Here is a 15,775-nt window from a genome sequence, read left to right as displayed (position 1 = left end):
GTCGTAAGAGGCGACTAATGGGGGACGCCGTACGGAATACCATCTTCACCTGGAATGGTGTGGTAAGTCCAAGCTGACACCAGGAGGGTGCGGAAAAACCGTAAGTCACGAGCTGGGCATGGCTGGGCCAGTGACCGTTCTAGGCCTTAAATAGAAGATAGAGTCTCCATGAAATGGTACCACGGGATCGTTAATCGGCCCGCTGGAGTTCTGTATCCAGGTTCACGAGTTGGGGAAAGGTTTCGTGGTGGATAGCGGTAAAGCAGGAACGATGGTAGAGTCCCCTTGGTCTATTGTGTGGGGGGGGGGATGGTCGTTTAGCCTTCGGGAATAGTTGCGCTATCTTTTCATTCACCGCAAGAACATGTACAGTCCCGTATGTTCTGTAGGTTTAGCTGAACTCCCACAGCTCTAGTACGGCAAATCTGCATGATAGGTTTAAGGATTAGTATTGTGCATCTATCGTACGAGTTCTGTAGACAATTTTGTAGTAGGAGTGTCGTCCAAAAGTAGTCTGTAAAGAAGTTGCGCATGTTTTGCCATCATTTGTGTCTCCTAAATCTCCTAAATGTGGGTTTCCAATTGAGGCGTTCTGTCTATGGGCAGGCCAAGGTAGTAGTGCACCAGGTCTGTTCAAGGAAAAGGATTGTTTATTAAAGAAGACACGCTGAAGAGTAAAACCTGGCATTTCTGCGCGGGTTTCATCTAAAGTAGCCAATTAAATATCTTCCCAGAAAAGTCGTGTGAGTTTTAAGTGAAAAATTCAAATTGTATTTCGTTAAAATTCCAAACCAATCTATTTTGGTGAAAAGGCTGGTTAGTTTACGAAATCCACGAAGGTTTACAACAACCTTCATTCTCTTTTCTCTGTCAATGGCCGAACGTAAATTCTAAAAATATCCATAAACACCGGAAGGCGCTTTTGTCATAGACTCAAAATCAAAAGCGGTGCGCTTCCGTTCCAGTCAAAACCATGTTTTAGTTGCCAGTTATCTCTGTTTGATCATAATTTTGGAGTAAATAACCTCTCCTTTTTTTTAAGTATTAATTGTAAGTTACAAGAAAACCTAATTTTTTGTTAACTTTATATCTGCCTCGCCGATGGCCCCACGACTTCCTTGCAGTTTGAAGATCGTAATCATCATTCATATCCTGTTAAGAGTGCTTCCGCTGGGTAGTTTCGCTCCTCCTCCTGCTTTTCACTCTATTCACATCATATGTACCTCTCTACCATTGTATGTATCATACAGATTGTAAAAATTACTTAAATAAATAAAATTTAAAAAAATATAAATAATATTAACTTCAGTAAGATTAAGTCATGAGAGTGGTCGTACTAGAGTTTCTTGTGTTTAATTCTTAATTTCCAACTGGTCAGCTGAGTTGATTAGTACAATAATAAACTGTTTATGTAATTGTGACATTGTTGCAATCTGCTGGACATTTTTTAACCAAAAGATGAGCCTAAAAAATGGCATTCACTCTAAAAAGTTTATAGATTACGTTATTTTTATAGAGCAAGCTTGCCTCAAAAGGTCGTCCACTTAAAAGTATTAAGCAAAGCTTTGGCTAAACCAGTTTTAGTGTGACTACAGTTTCATTGCAAGATTATGACAAAACTATGCCCCATGTGTTTGGGTGTAGTTTATTGGGCAGATTGTTCTATTTTAGCTTGTATTGAGCAAGTTCTTGTATTGATTACAAATTCTGTTTGTTTGTTTGTAAATGTCGAGCTGTAAAATTACAAATCATCCATTGAAATATATTATATAAAATTAGTAAATGACCAAAACAGCTGATTTTTTACTCGCTCTTTTTTGGGTAAGGGAATTACAGCGAACATGACGTATTTCAGTTTCCTCTTTCATCTGTTTTTGAGGACCCCCTAAATTCGAAAAAGTTGATTATTTCATGTGTGTTAAAAAAAAATGAAAATATCGCTGAACAATACAGGAATTACTTACCTCTTGCTTTTAATAAAAGGTATAAGATTTATTCGCTTTTAAGAGAGACTCCTTTCTCGGGGAGGAAAAACCAAGGCCGGTGAGCTTTACCCAATAGTCGCTCTCCAGCATTAAGAGTCTGATTAAAAGGACAAGTCTGGAGGGTGAGCTTTAGAGTGCTGGAGGAGCCACAATAGATCCAATGGGGTCGCAGTGGCGAAGGGCCTTGAGGCCGCCCTAGTCTAATCTAATCTAAGAGAGACTCCTTAGTTTCGAGGTTTCGTCTACTAGTTTCAAAGAGGAAGGTACAATAAGCCTCTTTTGGCGCTGTAGTGCTGTGGGGCATTGGTCCCCCACGCCCCGATAAGTTTTCTCTTGTCTGAGAATGATTTACGATTCTGAGACTAAAACGGAAATACATGTTTTTTGAAGAGGTTTCGTGACTGTGGTCAAATAGAAAATATATAAAATATTTTGAAGTGTTATTTAGTTTGTATGCTGCTGAGGAAACACTTTTAATTGTTGAATGGGTGGCCGGAAGGAAATGAGTGATGGATCGGAAGGGCTTTAAGTGACAACCCAGTAGTTCCATCTAGTTCTTTCTCATGGCCAATAGATGATTCAGTCCGCGGTGGTGGATTGCCAAGAATAACAAGTAGAGGCGAGAGACCAAGTTCTTGTTTTTTTCTCCAATTTAGATTTAACCAAGTAACTCCCTCTTACAGTACTTTAATTGGATCAATTATTCTGTATATCTGTTTACAGTTAAGTCTTGAAGATGCGGACGTATTTGGTGGTGAGACAGTGGGAGGTGGTAGCCGAGAGAAGAGACTGCTCAAATTGAAGGCCATAGGATTGGGCGCTGGACTGAAAGCTGCCGGCGCAGGACTGAAAGCTGTAGGCGCTATCGGTGCCAAAGCTGTTGGCAAGGTGGCCATCAAGACAGCGGCCAAAGTTGGCACCAAAGTTGCCAAAGCTGCCATCACGCTCGGCATTGCCAAGTTGCTGCTCAGTGTAGTTTTTGGTGTAAGTAAGCCAAGAGGGAGATGTTTTTGTATCTCTAGATTTTTGTTAAAAAAAACTTGAGATGCTGTTGTATCATACATCACAGTTGGTCAAAGAGATAAACTTAAAAATTAACTGAATGTTTTCAGCTTAAATATGTACTTTGAGTCCCGTGAGTTAATTTTCAACATTAATCTTGAATGTATGTGATTTGATCGATCTATCTACCCAAAATTGATTGTATTTGTGGGGGGGTTTTCTATTATACTTCCTGCTATCCGGCCAGGAAAAGTATTGCGTTCGGAATAAAGTAAAACTCAAATACTCGGAGTTACCAAAAAAAATATTTGTGCTAAAAGCTTTAAATTAAAAGTCGTGTGAGTGTACATGCCAGTTCTATTTATCGAGATGTGCACTCGTCATTGTCTTTCTCCATAAAGGCTAAATTTGCATTAAATTGTACATCCTGAATAAAAATAAAAAAATAATAATAACTTCCTTCCTGTAAAGAAATAAGATGCAGGATGTATTGTAAAAAAAATTATTAATTTCCTTATCGTGGAAGCGTATTCATCCGGCTGTAAAATATTCTAAAATTCTTGTAATTATTAAAATAAATTATTGCCATAATAAAAATGAAGTTTATCTAAATTTTTATGGCGTCTTTGAAATCAGGGTTCTAGTATGAACGATTAAATAATCGTTTTATTTTGAACAGTTTACTGTCAATGAAATTGTCGAGGGTGGAGGAGCTCAAAGTACTCTAAGGGACCTGCAGTTGACAGTGGAGGGGCTGTCGATTATATTCTCTTTTGGAACTACGCTAAAAATGGGAATTGGATAGTTAAAGATTTTTCATGATGTCATTGTTTTCACTTCCATCATGTCGATTTAGGTACTTAATAGGTTGAAAATTATAAATGCTATTTATTACTTTACATTCATTCGTTAAAAATTCCAAACCAATCTATTTTGGTGAAAAGGCTGGTTAGTTTACGAAATCCACGAAGTTTTGTAACAACCTTCATTCTCTTTTCTCTGTCAATTGACGAACGTAAATTCTAAAAATATCCACAAACACCGGAAGGCGCTTTTGTTATTGTAATCTTCGTCATAAATTGGCGTGGCTCCATGTTAAAAGACGAGAAAAGTACTAAGTACAATGAGTTATCTTTGATAATAACAAATTAAACGAAACATTGTTTTATAAAATAATATGAGTACAATTTAAGTTTTTTAACCGAAAATTAAATTTTAAAAAGAAATGATATTTTCCGCAGCTTCTACAATCCCCTTCTCAACCAATTGTTACCCCGAACGCAAGACTTCCGCATGAGAGACATACCAGTGCACTAACCACTTAGTTCATACCTTTTTATTCTCTTGCTATTACTATATAAAATAATTATTAGATATTATATAATATTAAGTGGGAATTATGTTGAAAGAAAGTAAAATGCAGTTGAAACTTGGTTTTTATTTAAAAAAAATAAAATGCCGACAGCTCCAGTTTGATCGCTTTCATCTTGCGCATAAGTTTTTACCACATACCTTGCTGGCTGGCTCACGCAAACCTAACGTGAAATCTTTTAAAAAAAGAGATAAATACTTGTTTCATTGCATAATACATATAATATGATTGGTGCCCACATTTTATAAACAAGTTGAGGTTGTAAACTGGTTACAAACCCTCCTAGCTTAAAGAATACTGCTAGTAAAATGCATTCTGCTATTTTCCAATATTTTTTTTTTAAATTCAAATATTGTGTGAATACTTAACACGATTTACACTGACGAGAAAATTAATATAATTAATTAATTAATTTAAAAATAAATAATTAAAATAAAAAATTATTCAGTAAATTCAGTCCATCGATTTTGACTATAAGCATTTTGATCGATTTTGACTAAATACATTTTGATCGATTTTAGGCGCTCCCTGTTGGCAACTACCCCGAAACGTATTTTAAAGTTTTTATTACTACATAGTAAATTTTAAAAATCTATTTTCCATTGAATTTCCCCCCCCCCCAAGACCTTTAAGTATGATCTACTCCACTTTGCAAATTTTTTGAGATGAATTCCTCAAATTTTGGTGAAGGGGGCCCCGCTGCTAACATTTGATGAAAAAGTTGGCGTTTTTAGGTTAAAATAATTATTACTATTAGTAACATAGAGATTGTGCTGCTATCTTCTTGTAACCAGAAGAACCTGGACAGAGACAGCTAGAGAATTATTCCCCCCCGTCTTAGCGTAACGCTTAAATTTTGTAAAATTTCAAATTTAACAAGAAACAAATATTGTAAAAAAGAGAAAGTCGTGTGAGTGTTCGCTACAGATTTTCCCCCCTCTCTTTTTCTGAATTAGGAAATATAAAATGGTAGACTTGCTTCTCGTAGTTCATTAAAAAAAAAAAAAATTAATTGATAAAAAAAACATTATCCAGCAACAGCATCTTAAATTTACATTAATTACCCACCATATTTGAATAATATATACAATAATATACAACAAACGTTTATTACTATACTTGAGAATTATTGAATTGGAAATTCATTAAAATATCCTTGACATAATAAGAACAGAAATGACACAATCTTGATCTAAAAAAATTACTATTTCAAATTATTTAAAAAATAATAATTTTAGAGATCTATTGTTAGTGATTACAGCTGATTTGGGATCTTTTAATTCGGTCTGTCAATGAAACTGATTTTTTTTAATAAAGCGCTACGGTCCATGGAGACCCTTGGCTTCCTCGACAATCTCCTTCTAAATCTCCCTGTCTTGCGCCTTAATTCGCCATCTCCTAATACCCAATCTTCGGATATCCTCCTCCACATCCTCCAACCATCTGCCCCTCCTCAATCTTCTACCACCTGGGTGACCATCCATTGCTTTCTTAGGCATTCTCTCTTTTCCCTATCCACCTCAGCCTACTGGCTTTTTTGCCACTTCCCCACTATAATACTGATGACATCACCAAATAGAATCCAAAAATTGTATTCATCCATAAATTGAAGTCTATTACCATTCTTACTCTACTTAAATAATGAAATTATTGTAATCATATTTATTTTATTACGCATTTCGACCGGAAGTATCCCAGGGATAAAAAAAAAAAGGGGGGGTTCTTAGAAAATTGAATCCGATGTGTTGTGTAAAAGGGTCGCAGGAAGTTAATTAGGGTTTTTTCACTTTAGGGAGGAATTGGAGTTAACTGAATCCCATTAAAGAATCTTTTCAATTTAATGTTCAGGTATTTTTTTTTGTTTTTCAATCTGGATTTGTACAAAAAATTTAAATTAAGTTAGAACCTGGTTGGAGAATGTTTTTGTTAAGAGAGGGGATGTCTCGGCGAGCGTTCGTAACCAGATTCCTTGTGATTATCTTTAAACTTTGCGAACGCCCCCTCACCCACCTGTGCCCCTCCATAACCACTCATTCTCTCTCTCTCTCACACACACACACCGTTGATAGAGAGCTTTCACTTCGCTCTATCTGCTAACTCCCTCTTTCTAATCAGTATTACGCTGATTGCGCAACAGCTTGGCCAACTTTAGTTTTTTTTTTATTCTTTCTTCTAAATTCATGTTTACAAATAACTTTATTTATTAAAGTAACCTTAAAACTTTCACTAAAGACAACCTAAAAACACAAGACGACGATTAATTTAATTTAAACCAAGCTAGGTGTAATTAAGCTTAGTTAATTCAACCACAAAAGCTAAATTACCATTTGTTCCTTGATTTACAGGAGGAATTTAAACTGTAAACTCGTATGGAAGGAAATTCAGTAATGAATTTGTTTGTCTTAAGTTAATCGTGAAAATGTGGAAAAATTTAAAGCAGATGGAAATAAGTCTTGGTAGCCTGAGCCGTTTACTTATTTCTATGTCCTTGGTATTTTATGGAGGGAATGAATTACAAATTGGTTGCAAAATCTTTGTCGGCAAGAAATTTGAAACAAATCTGTTCTACTTTCTATTAATTTTAATAAAAAAAATATTAGCGTCACTTCATAATAACTGGTTTCTCTATAAAATCTCAGACTCGCAAGAGACTCTCTACGATGTACTAGAATTGACTCACTCCACGAGACTATGTCCATTACTCCCGTACACTCCTATGATCCAAAATCTTCTGCTCAAACTCCTTTCCATCCTAGACTGCCATCCAATCCATTATGCCGCGACATAGCCTCCTACAGATCCTTCTACAACATACAGGACACAGAAGACTAAAACATATCCTATTCTAACTCTCTACACTAGCTGCAGGTTTTTCCTCTCCTATTTTCCCTGCATTCCAATCCTCCTCACCTAACTTTTCTCTTACTTCACTCAGTTAAGAAGGTTGAAATGTTTTTATACATTTATACTTCTATATTTATTTAGTGTATTGTATATATTTATTATAATAAATTATTTATTCTATTATTCTCTGTAAAATTATAGTTATTTTTGGTTCAGCCAGTAAGTTCGCTCTAAAATAGGACTTTCTTTTTCTTTTTTGAGGAATGAGTTTTTGGTAAAATGGTTAACTGAACGGATTAAGGTTGAGAAATGTAACAACGTTAGGTTCAAGATTAAAAGAGATGAAAGTTGGATAGCAATATCTTAGCTATTACTTTAACGATTGATTGAATTAAACTATAATTAAATATTATGATTTTTTTTTAATGGAAAATGCTATCTTAAAATCCCATTTTAAGAATTTGTACGATACCATAATCTGTATATAAATACAGTGGAGTCTCGGTTATCCGTCATGACCGGGACCGGACACGTGACGGATAGTCGAATAGACGGATAATGGAAAAAAACAGGAAAATTTCCAGATTCTTTTGTTTAAAGTGTATAAAACTTTGTATTAACTGGTATACATATTTTATACGTTTATACGCTTATGCCTTAAAGGTCAGCTATCTTTCATTATTCAATTCATTCTATTGTGTATTAAAATTAATGAATACAATGTCTGCGACATCTAATCTTTACTTTTATGTACCGTATCAAATGGGGTAAACCCCAGATTTTTTTTTAAGACAAAAGGACTCTTTAAGATTTCTGTACACTTAAAATAAATTTTTAAAATGTTTTCTTTTTAAATTAATTTTTAAATACTGAGGACAGTGACGGTTAATTGGAATAGACGGATAAAAGGGTGACGGATAACCGAGACTCCACTGTAGAAGTTCTGGCTGTTATCTATAATCCCTCGTTTTGAACATAGAAAAATGTTATAAAGAATTTTATAAAGAGAAAGTCATGTTATATGATTGTTATCCAAAATGGGTGACCTTATGAACTTAGTGCAAAGTCTGTGCGCATCTAAATCCAGTGTATTATTCGAAGAGAGAGAGGTTAAAAACAGCAATGATTGTTATTAAGGAAAGGTGATTTATTTCTTATTTATTTTTTTTTAGGATTCCTAGAAAAAATTTCATTTCCTGGTAAGGTACAGAGAGTCCCCAGACGTTCTTCTTCACCATTTCGTTCTGAAGAATTGTAAACTATTCTGTCTGGTATTATTAAGGGTAAAATTTTAAAGGCGAACGGTTTACAGTAGCTGCCGTTAGAAAGCACCACTGTACTGGATTTTTGTTTTTTGTTTTTTTTTTTTTTATTTACTGGTTTAACAGCTGTTCTAACAAATTTTCTTTTTAACTTGGTGTAACTAACTGTGTTTACATAGTTCTGTAATTTTTATTTTATTACAAAATATTTACCAGAAAAAATCAATTCTTAAGGGCATATTGTTAGATAGGATTAAATTTTAAAGTGCGTAAATGGAGATTAAAGAAAAAAATTCTTGAATTGAAATTACGTCTTTGCTAAAAATAGATAATTCACTTTTTTTCGAAAAATGGCTTCAAGGCTTTCTTTTTTTAATTTTTTTATTTAATAAGTTTTTCTTGAAAAATTTGTATTTATATATAGGGGCTGATTTTTGAGGCGAGGTTAGGGAAGGTTTCACAGTAAGGTTATGTTTTTAGTGTTACAATCCAACTAATGTTGGGTAAGTGCAGAAAATATTTCTAATGTGGAACGCAGTTTATTATGAGCTACAACTATTTGAGAAGATTAATGAGAAAACGTCTTGTAAGTGTACATATTTATTTTATGGAAGTAAGCAATGTAGACAGGAAAAATTCTTTTAATCAACAAAAAAGAGTTGGAAAATTTAAAATGCGCCTGAACGTTTTGTTAAAGTCATAAAAGTTAGTGATGATGCTGATGTCTACGTATAAGTTGAGGAAATATATTGAGAGTTAGGTACTGTGGATGATGTTTATACCCCCATGTAGGTGATGGTGATGATGCTCTTCTAGGAGCCACGACGATCTGTTCGCCAAACTTTCACCAGGATTCTCCCAACGTATTAATCATCAGCTGTTTTTTTTTTTATTATACTCATCCAACTGTGGTCGGTCATAGACATTTATATTTTATGACTCCTTCTGTCTGCTTGTATAATAGAAATGATTGGTTCAAAATGTAGTTCTTCTTTTTTTTTTTAGGTTTAAACATGTCTAGATAACTGGTTGAGCAATTTTTTCTTTCGTTTAACGAAAGAAAATTTTATTGCATAAATTGAGCAATAGAAAGACGTTTGCGTATCTCTATTAAATTTATATTTTTTGTTTAATAAATAGTTTGAACATACGAGGGTCGTTTGAAAAGTCCGTGCAAAAATAAAAACTACTTAATTTTTTGGGGTAAACCTTTTTTATTTTTCAACATAGTCTCCTTTTAGGCTTATACACTTCGTCCAACGCTGCTCTAGTTTGTTGATCCCTTCCGAATAATAGGATTTGTCCAAGTCTGAAAAATAGCCATTCGTTTCTGCAATCACCTCCTCGTTTGAATAAAATCTTTTTCCCGCCAGCCATTTCTTCATATTGGGGAACAAATAGTAGTCCGAGGGAGCCAAGTCTGGAGAATAGGGGGGATGTGAAACGAGTTGGAACCCTATTTCCATTAATTTTGCGACCACAACTGCTGAGGTGTGAGCTGGTGCGTTGTCGTGATGGAAAAGGACTTTTTTGTGGGCCAATCGTGAGCGTTTTTCTTGCAGCTCGGTTTTCAAACGGTCCAATAACGATGAATAATATGCACCTGTAATAGTTTTACCCTTTTCCAGATAGTCGATGAGGATTATTCCTTGCGAATCCCAAAAGACAGTCGCCATAATCTTTCCGGCCGAAGGAACGGTCTTCGCCTTTTTTTGGCGCAGATTCCCCCTTGGTAACCCATTGTTTAGATTGTTCTTTGGTCTCAGGAGTGTAGTGATGTATCCATGTTTCATCCACAGTGACGAAACGACGCTTAAAGTCTTGCGGATTCTTCTGGAACAGCTGCAAACCATCCTTGCAACACTTCACACGATTTCGTTTTTGGTCAAGCGTGAGCAATCGCGGCACCCATCTTGCGGATAGCTTTGTCATGTCCAAATGTTGATGCAAAATATTATGTACCCGTTCATTCGAGATGCCCACAGCACTAGCAATCTCACGCACCTTCACTCTTCTGTCATCCATCACCATATCATGGATTTTATCAATGATTTCTGGAGTAGTAACCTCAACGGGGCGTCCAGAACGTTCAGCGTCACTTGTGCCCATATGGCCACTCCGAAAATTTTGAAACCACTTATAAACTGTTCTAATCGAAGGTGCAGAGTCACCATAATGTTTATCAAGCTTCTCTCTAGTCTCCTGAGGCGTTTTACCTTTCATAAAGTAGTGTTTAATCAACACACGAAATTCTTTTTCGTCCATTTTTTGAAAATCACTCGACTTCCTCGATTCAAACGAATGCCAAACACAAAGAAATAGACCGATCTGGCTGAAACTTGGTGTGTGTTCTTCCAAGAGATGCTACTAACTAAACATAACCTCGATACGCGCCAGTGGTGCTATCTCTCTGACTTTGCACAGACTTTTCAAACGACCCTCGTAAAGCCAAGTTGAGCTTTACAATTTTTGTAGTTCGTCTCCAGATTATTAAAAAAAAAACCTCATATTTTCCAATATATATTTTTTTTACAGAAACTCCATCAGCTGTTAGGATTTAAGACTAGGCTATTTAGCGGAAATGTGGGAGCACATGGCGGCGGCAGCGTTGGAGGTGGTACAAGTGTTTCCGCTTCAGCAGAAGTTGGCGACACAGGTGTAACCGCACAAGTTGGTGTGAATGCCCCAGTCAATACTGTTAGTATTTCTAATCAATATTTGTATGCATGGTTTTTTCTATCAGTAAATAAGCGTTAAGTACCTATTCTCTGATTTTTTTTTATGGATTTATTAATACTATAAAAGCTTTCACTATGTTTCTTTTTTTTAAAAAATAGTTCCTATATACTTTTTTCAGCCAATAATTTTTTTTTATTCTATTTTTTAACCTCTTCCTTCTCTCTAAGGCAGATTAAATCTGTAAATAAACGTGTGAATGTAATTATGCTGTTGGCGTATAGTTTAAAATTTTTATATTGCACAATCCAGAATTATTTAAATTAATGTAAATTAATTCTAAAATAAAATGCAGTTTCATATACTTTACTGCACATCGTTTCACTAGCACTTATTACATAACAAAATTGAATGCACTCTTTCCTATCTGGATGTTAATAGTAATGTAATTATTCTTAGTATATGTAATTTTACTATGTTGAATTTGTACCGCACAATAAACGACATTTTGAGGTCCTACCCAGGGCCGGATTTTCCTATAGGCTAACTAGGCTTCAGACTGTTCTCCAGAAGTAGTTAAACTTTTGGGGAGGTCCCAGAAGCTCTCAAAACTTACTTCTCACCTGGAACACGAACAATAAAGTTAAATGTATTATTGTTCATTCTTTTTGGTGACTGATTCATAGTTTCAATGGGATTGAAAAAATAATTGCCATTTCAGTCGAGTAAAATTTATTTTGCCGAGCTTTCGACCTAGGGACTAGGTCATCTTCAGGGCTGTGGAACATATTTACAGATTGTTAACAATGATTCTATTGAAATTAATATGTTTTTATTATACATTTTATATTATACACGTTTTTATTATATATATTCATTTCAATAGAATCTTTGTTAACAAACTGTAAATATGTTCCACAGCCCTGAAGATGACCTAGTCCCTAGGTCGAAAGCTCGGCAAAATAAATTTTACTAGACTGAAATGGCAGTTATTTTTTCAATCCCATTAAATGTATTAAATTTCTTCAACCGTCATAGTAATTTCTTCTCCATCTGTTGGGCCCAGAGAGGATATGTTAGCCAGCTGCCCAATCCCTGATATTTACCTTGGAAGCGGTTTTTTTCCCCAATACCTTGTATTCTTAAGTACTTATCATTTTCCTAGAAAATTTTTATTTATAACAGTTCTAGGGAATGGATGAAGATGTTATGCGCTACTCTAAGTAGGTCAAATTTCAAGTGCAATGTTCGTTTTTGTGCAAACTATATGCAATTAATAAGGCGCTACATTAGCCGGAGTGATTGGAGGCGAGTTCGTAAGGCTAAAGTATGCAGTAGAGGCGAGTTCGCAAGGCTAAAAGTATGTGGTACTGGGTTCTAGGTTTAGGAATTGGATTTTATTTATAGTTATTAAAAGTAATTTATTGTAAGTTGCCTCCGTCCTCGACACCTAAATTTGGTAGTTTTGGAAGTAAAGCTTGCCTGAAAAAAAAGTATTATTTTTATAAAATTGTAGTTCTAAGTACATGAAAACTACAATAATTGAAAGTGAAAAGTCATATGAGTGATTAACACAAGCTTTTTATTTTATTCCACCTTAATTTTATTGTAATTTTATTTCTTTCTTGCACGTACATATTTAAACAAAAGAAAACAAACCAAAAAAAATGGTGTCTGGGAACTCTTCTTGTATGGTAACTCATTATTTCTTTTACAGCCGTACAGGAGATGATTTTGTGAATAATTCGCAAGCACATCATCAGTTCATCTTTTCAATACAACTTCACAAGCTCCAGCTCAACATTTAGTTGCTATTTTTCTTTTCATTACCACTCTACCCATACTCATTTATTCATTATTAAACCACCAATTCTTTTGTGCCAATTTTTGTTTTATCATAATTAAAATAAATTAAAGACTGAAATCAGTTTGTTTAAAATGAGACTTTCCGTTAATCAAAATACTTTATAAATATTGGGAGGTTAATAAAAGGTTACTAGTTGAATTGAAACTAGACAGCGTATGCTATCTGTCGGTGACAGTTGGTACTAACTTTGCTCAGTTAACTGTTTTAAATCTCGTTAACATTATTTTCGTCTTCTTTTGACTGCTGTACTGTCAAAATAAGTATTTTCTTAATTTTCTTCCCTTTTTTTTCTGATTTTAATTCTACATTTTCATTTTCTTATTCCTCTCTCACAAAAAAAAAAGTTTAATTTTTTAAAATGCTTGACTTGATTCTATCTAAGACTGATCATTTAACTAACCGGTTTTTCAGACATTTGTTTAGTGTTTACGAAATATTTTGTAAGTAATTTGGCAGTGGTGAAAGTTTACGTTGTAAGGTTTAAGCTTCAATTAAATTATTATAATTATTATTTTATAATTGTATTTTATATTACCCAATCTTGTAAAACTGGGTTAGCTTATTTTTTTCATATTTTAATAATTTCGTATTTTAAATTTTAAAGTAACACATTCATAGTTTTTTCGTCACTTTCTATTGTTCTAAAATGGGGATCACAGCTTCTAAACCTGAATACTTGTCCCTTTTAATTGAGTTATGTCGAGAAACTATATCTTTATTTGAAACTATAACTTTCTATGTGCCAAAAATACGTATGCAATTCCCGTGTTTGTGGTAATTTTATGCTCAAGTCAAAGAAGATAAATATTAAGTTTTGTTTTGGTTTTAGTTGTTTTCCTGCTAATGGGTTGTGGCCACTACATCCGGGACATTTTTTTTTTTTTTAGAGGTAAATTTAGAGAGTTTCTTGTGTTCAGTACACAGAATATTGATTGAGGCTCCAATGAATGGTTGGTAGGTACTTGTTTTATTCATTTAGGGATCAGGAGCCCTTATAGAGCTAATAAGTTTTAAGAACTTTGATTAGAGAGCCCAGCAACGAAAGAGAAAGTCTACGGTGCCCCCTTCCTGCTGCCTGTTGATGTTATGATGGAACTGAATTCGCAAATTCAAGGGAAAATTTTAATCTGGATAAGATAGAATTTGGTTGCGAAGCCCGGAACTGTGAAAACTCGGTATTTCCATTTAAATGTTTGCCCACATCAGTGGCTGGTATGAAACAGAAGTGTGCTATATCGTATAAGAACAGTAAGTTCAATTTGACTTGATTAAAACAAGCTCTTCATATAGCACAACTCCGTTACATATCAAAGTCATTGATTTGTCCTTAAACATTTGTCAAATGTAAATAAAAACTGTTGTCAGGAACACACTTGAATATCTAGGATTAACCTCTGCTAAGTAAGGATTTCTGAAAGGGGATTCAGTATACTTAGAATTTGCTGGCTAGTCCACATTAAAATGAAGCATTTAGGGCTTCAAACGACAAGTATAGCGGAGAAAAGTATTACGAATAGTATGCATCCGAGCGATTACTAATTTTGTAAAATCTATTTTCCTCTATTTCTATCTAGACTTCCATATTTATAAAGTATTTTTACTTTTATATATTTATTTTAATAGTCTGCCACTATCTTTAATTCATCCCGTTTCTTAAATTTCTTAACTTTCTTGTGGTTTCCCTTGAGAAAGAAGAGGGAATCAGAAAACAAAAATTTTTATTATGTATTACTATTGCTACATAAAATATGTTCATAATTTTATATTTATTTTTGGAGTTATTGTTAAAATTTTTGTTTTGTTATACTTATAAAGACATAAAATTAGTTGTAAATATTAAATTTAAAAAAAATAAATAAATAAATATTTTTTTAAAAATAAAAAATTCTGTGTCGGTTTTGCTTTTATGTATATTTATTCAAAATTCCTACCTTCTTTTTTGAATGTGCTTTTCTTCTTTTTGAATGAATTTGCATGAACGAACAAGAAAATTAATACATAAATGTTTGTAAATAACATAAACAAGGCAAAAAGAGAAAACCAAAAATACACATTGGAAAATTATATCTGTGTTGCATGTTGTGGCTTTTTTGAGAATTCTAACAGGTCTGTGAATTAAATTAATCTGTGAATTTAAGTTGAAAAAAAAAAAAAATCGCATAGTTAAGGTATTTTGTAATACAAAAATTGAATAGATTTCATTTGGAAAATATAAGTTAACTGCCTTAGTTAGAGATGGATGAAATTCTAATTAATTGTTTTGAAAAAGTTTACAATATTCACGACGGTCGCGATAACAAAAAAATAAAGAAGAAGAACAACGTAAATTTTTCCCTCGTAGATTGCTTGTTTTTCTTAAATTCTAACCATTTTCACATTTTCATCTTCAGAAGTAGGTACTGCTGCTGGTTTGACTTTCTACTTAAAAATTGTCTATCGTAAAACAACGGAAAAGCATGAAGAGGTAAAAAAAAAAAAAATCGTAGAACCCATCACGTCCTAACTCAATGTTGAAGTCATCACGTCCAGTTTTAAGAAATTTCCAAACTAAGTATTTTATAATTTTTAATTTTTGAATGAAAATATGATGCAGCTTATATTCGATTCGATTCGATAATGGTGGTCCTTAATTTAGGACGTCTTGGGCGGGCGCATGCATATTTTAGGGGTTTTTTGTTTATGTGAAAGCAAAAAAATAATATATAAACTGTTAGGTGAGTAAAAAAATATTACTCTTTACATTTTTTAATTTATTTAAACTGAATTC

General features: G+C 33.8%; 1 protein-coding gene across 6 annotated transcripts in view; it reads left to right on the top strand.

Moving 5' to 3' along the window:
• LOC141460742 (uncharacterized) overlaps positions 1–15,775 on the top strand; it is a 50,684-nt gene that overhangs the window by 30,706 nt on the left and 4,203 nt on the right. For all 6 annotated transcript variants that reach the window (XM_074141025.1, XM_074141028.1, XM_074141026.1 and 3 more), the window contains 2 exons: positions 2,709–2,969; positions 11,001–11,162. In XM_074141025.1, the coding sequence (XP_073997126.1) occupies positions 2,709–2,969; positions 11,001–11,162 (423 nt within the window). The remainder of the gene's footprint in view (positions 1–2,708; positions 2,970–11,000; positions 11,163–15,775) is intronic.

The sequence above is a fragment of the Rhodnius prolixus genome, unplaced genomic scaffold (assembly GCF_049639745.1).
Source record: "Rhodnius prolixus isolate KJV_2025 unplaced genomic scaffold, Rpr scaffold_6, whole genome shotgun sequence".
NCBI classification, from domain to species: Eukaryota; Metazoa; Arthropoda; class Insecta; order Hemiptera; family Reduviidae; genus Rhodnius; species Rhodnius prolixus.
The sequence above is the reverse complement of the archived record's forward strand: the minus strand, read 5'-3'. Positions and strand labels throughout refer to the sequence as shown.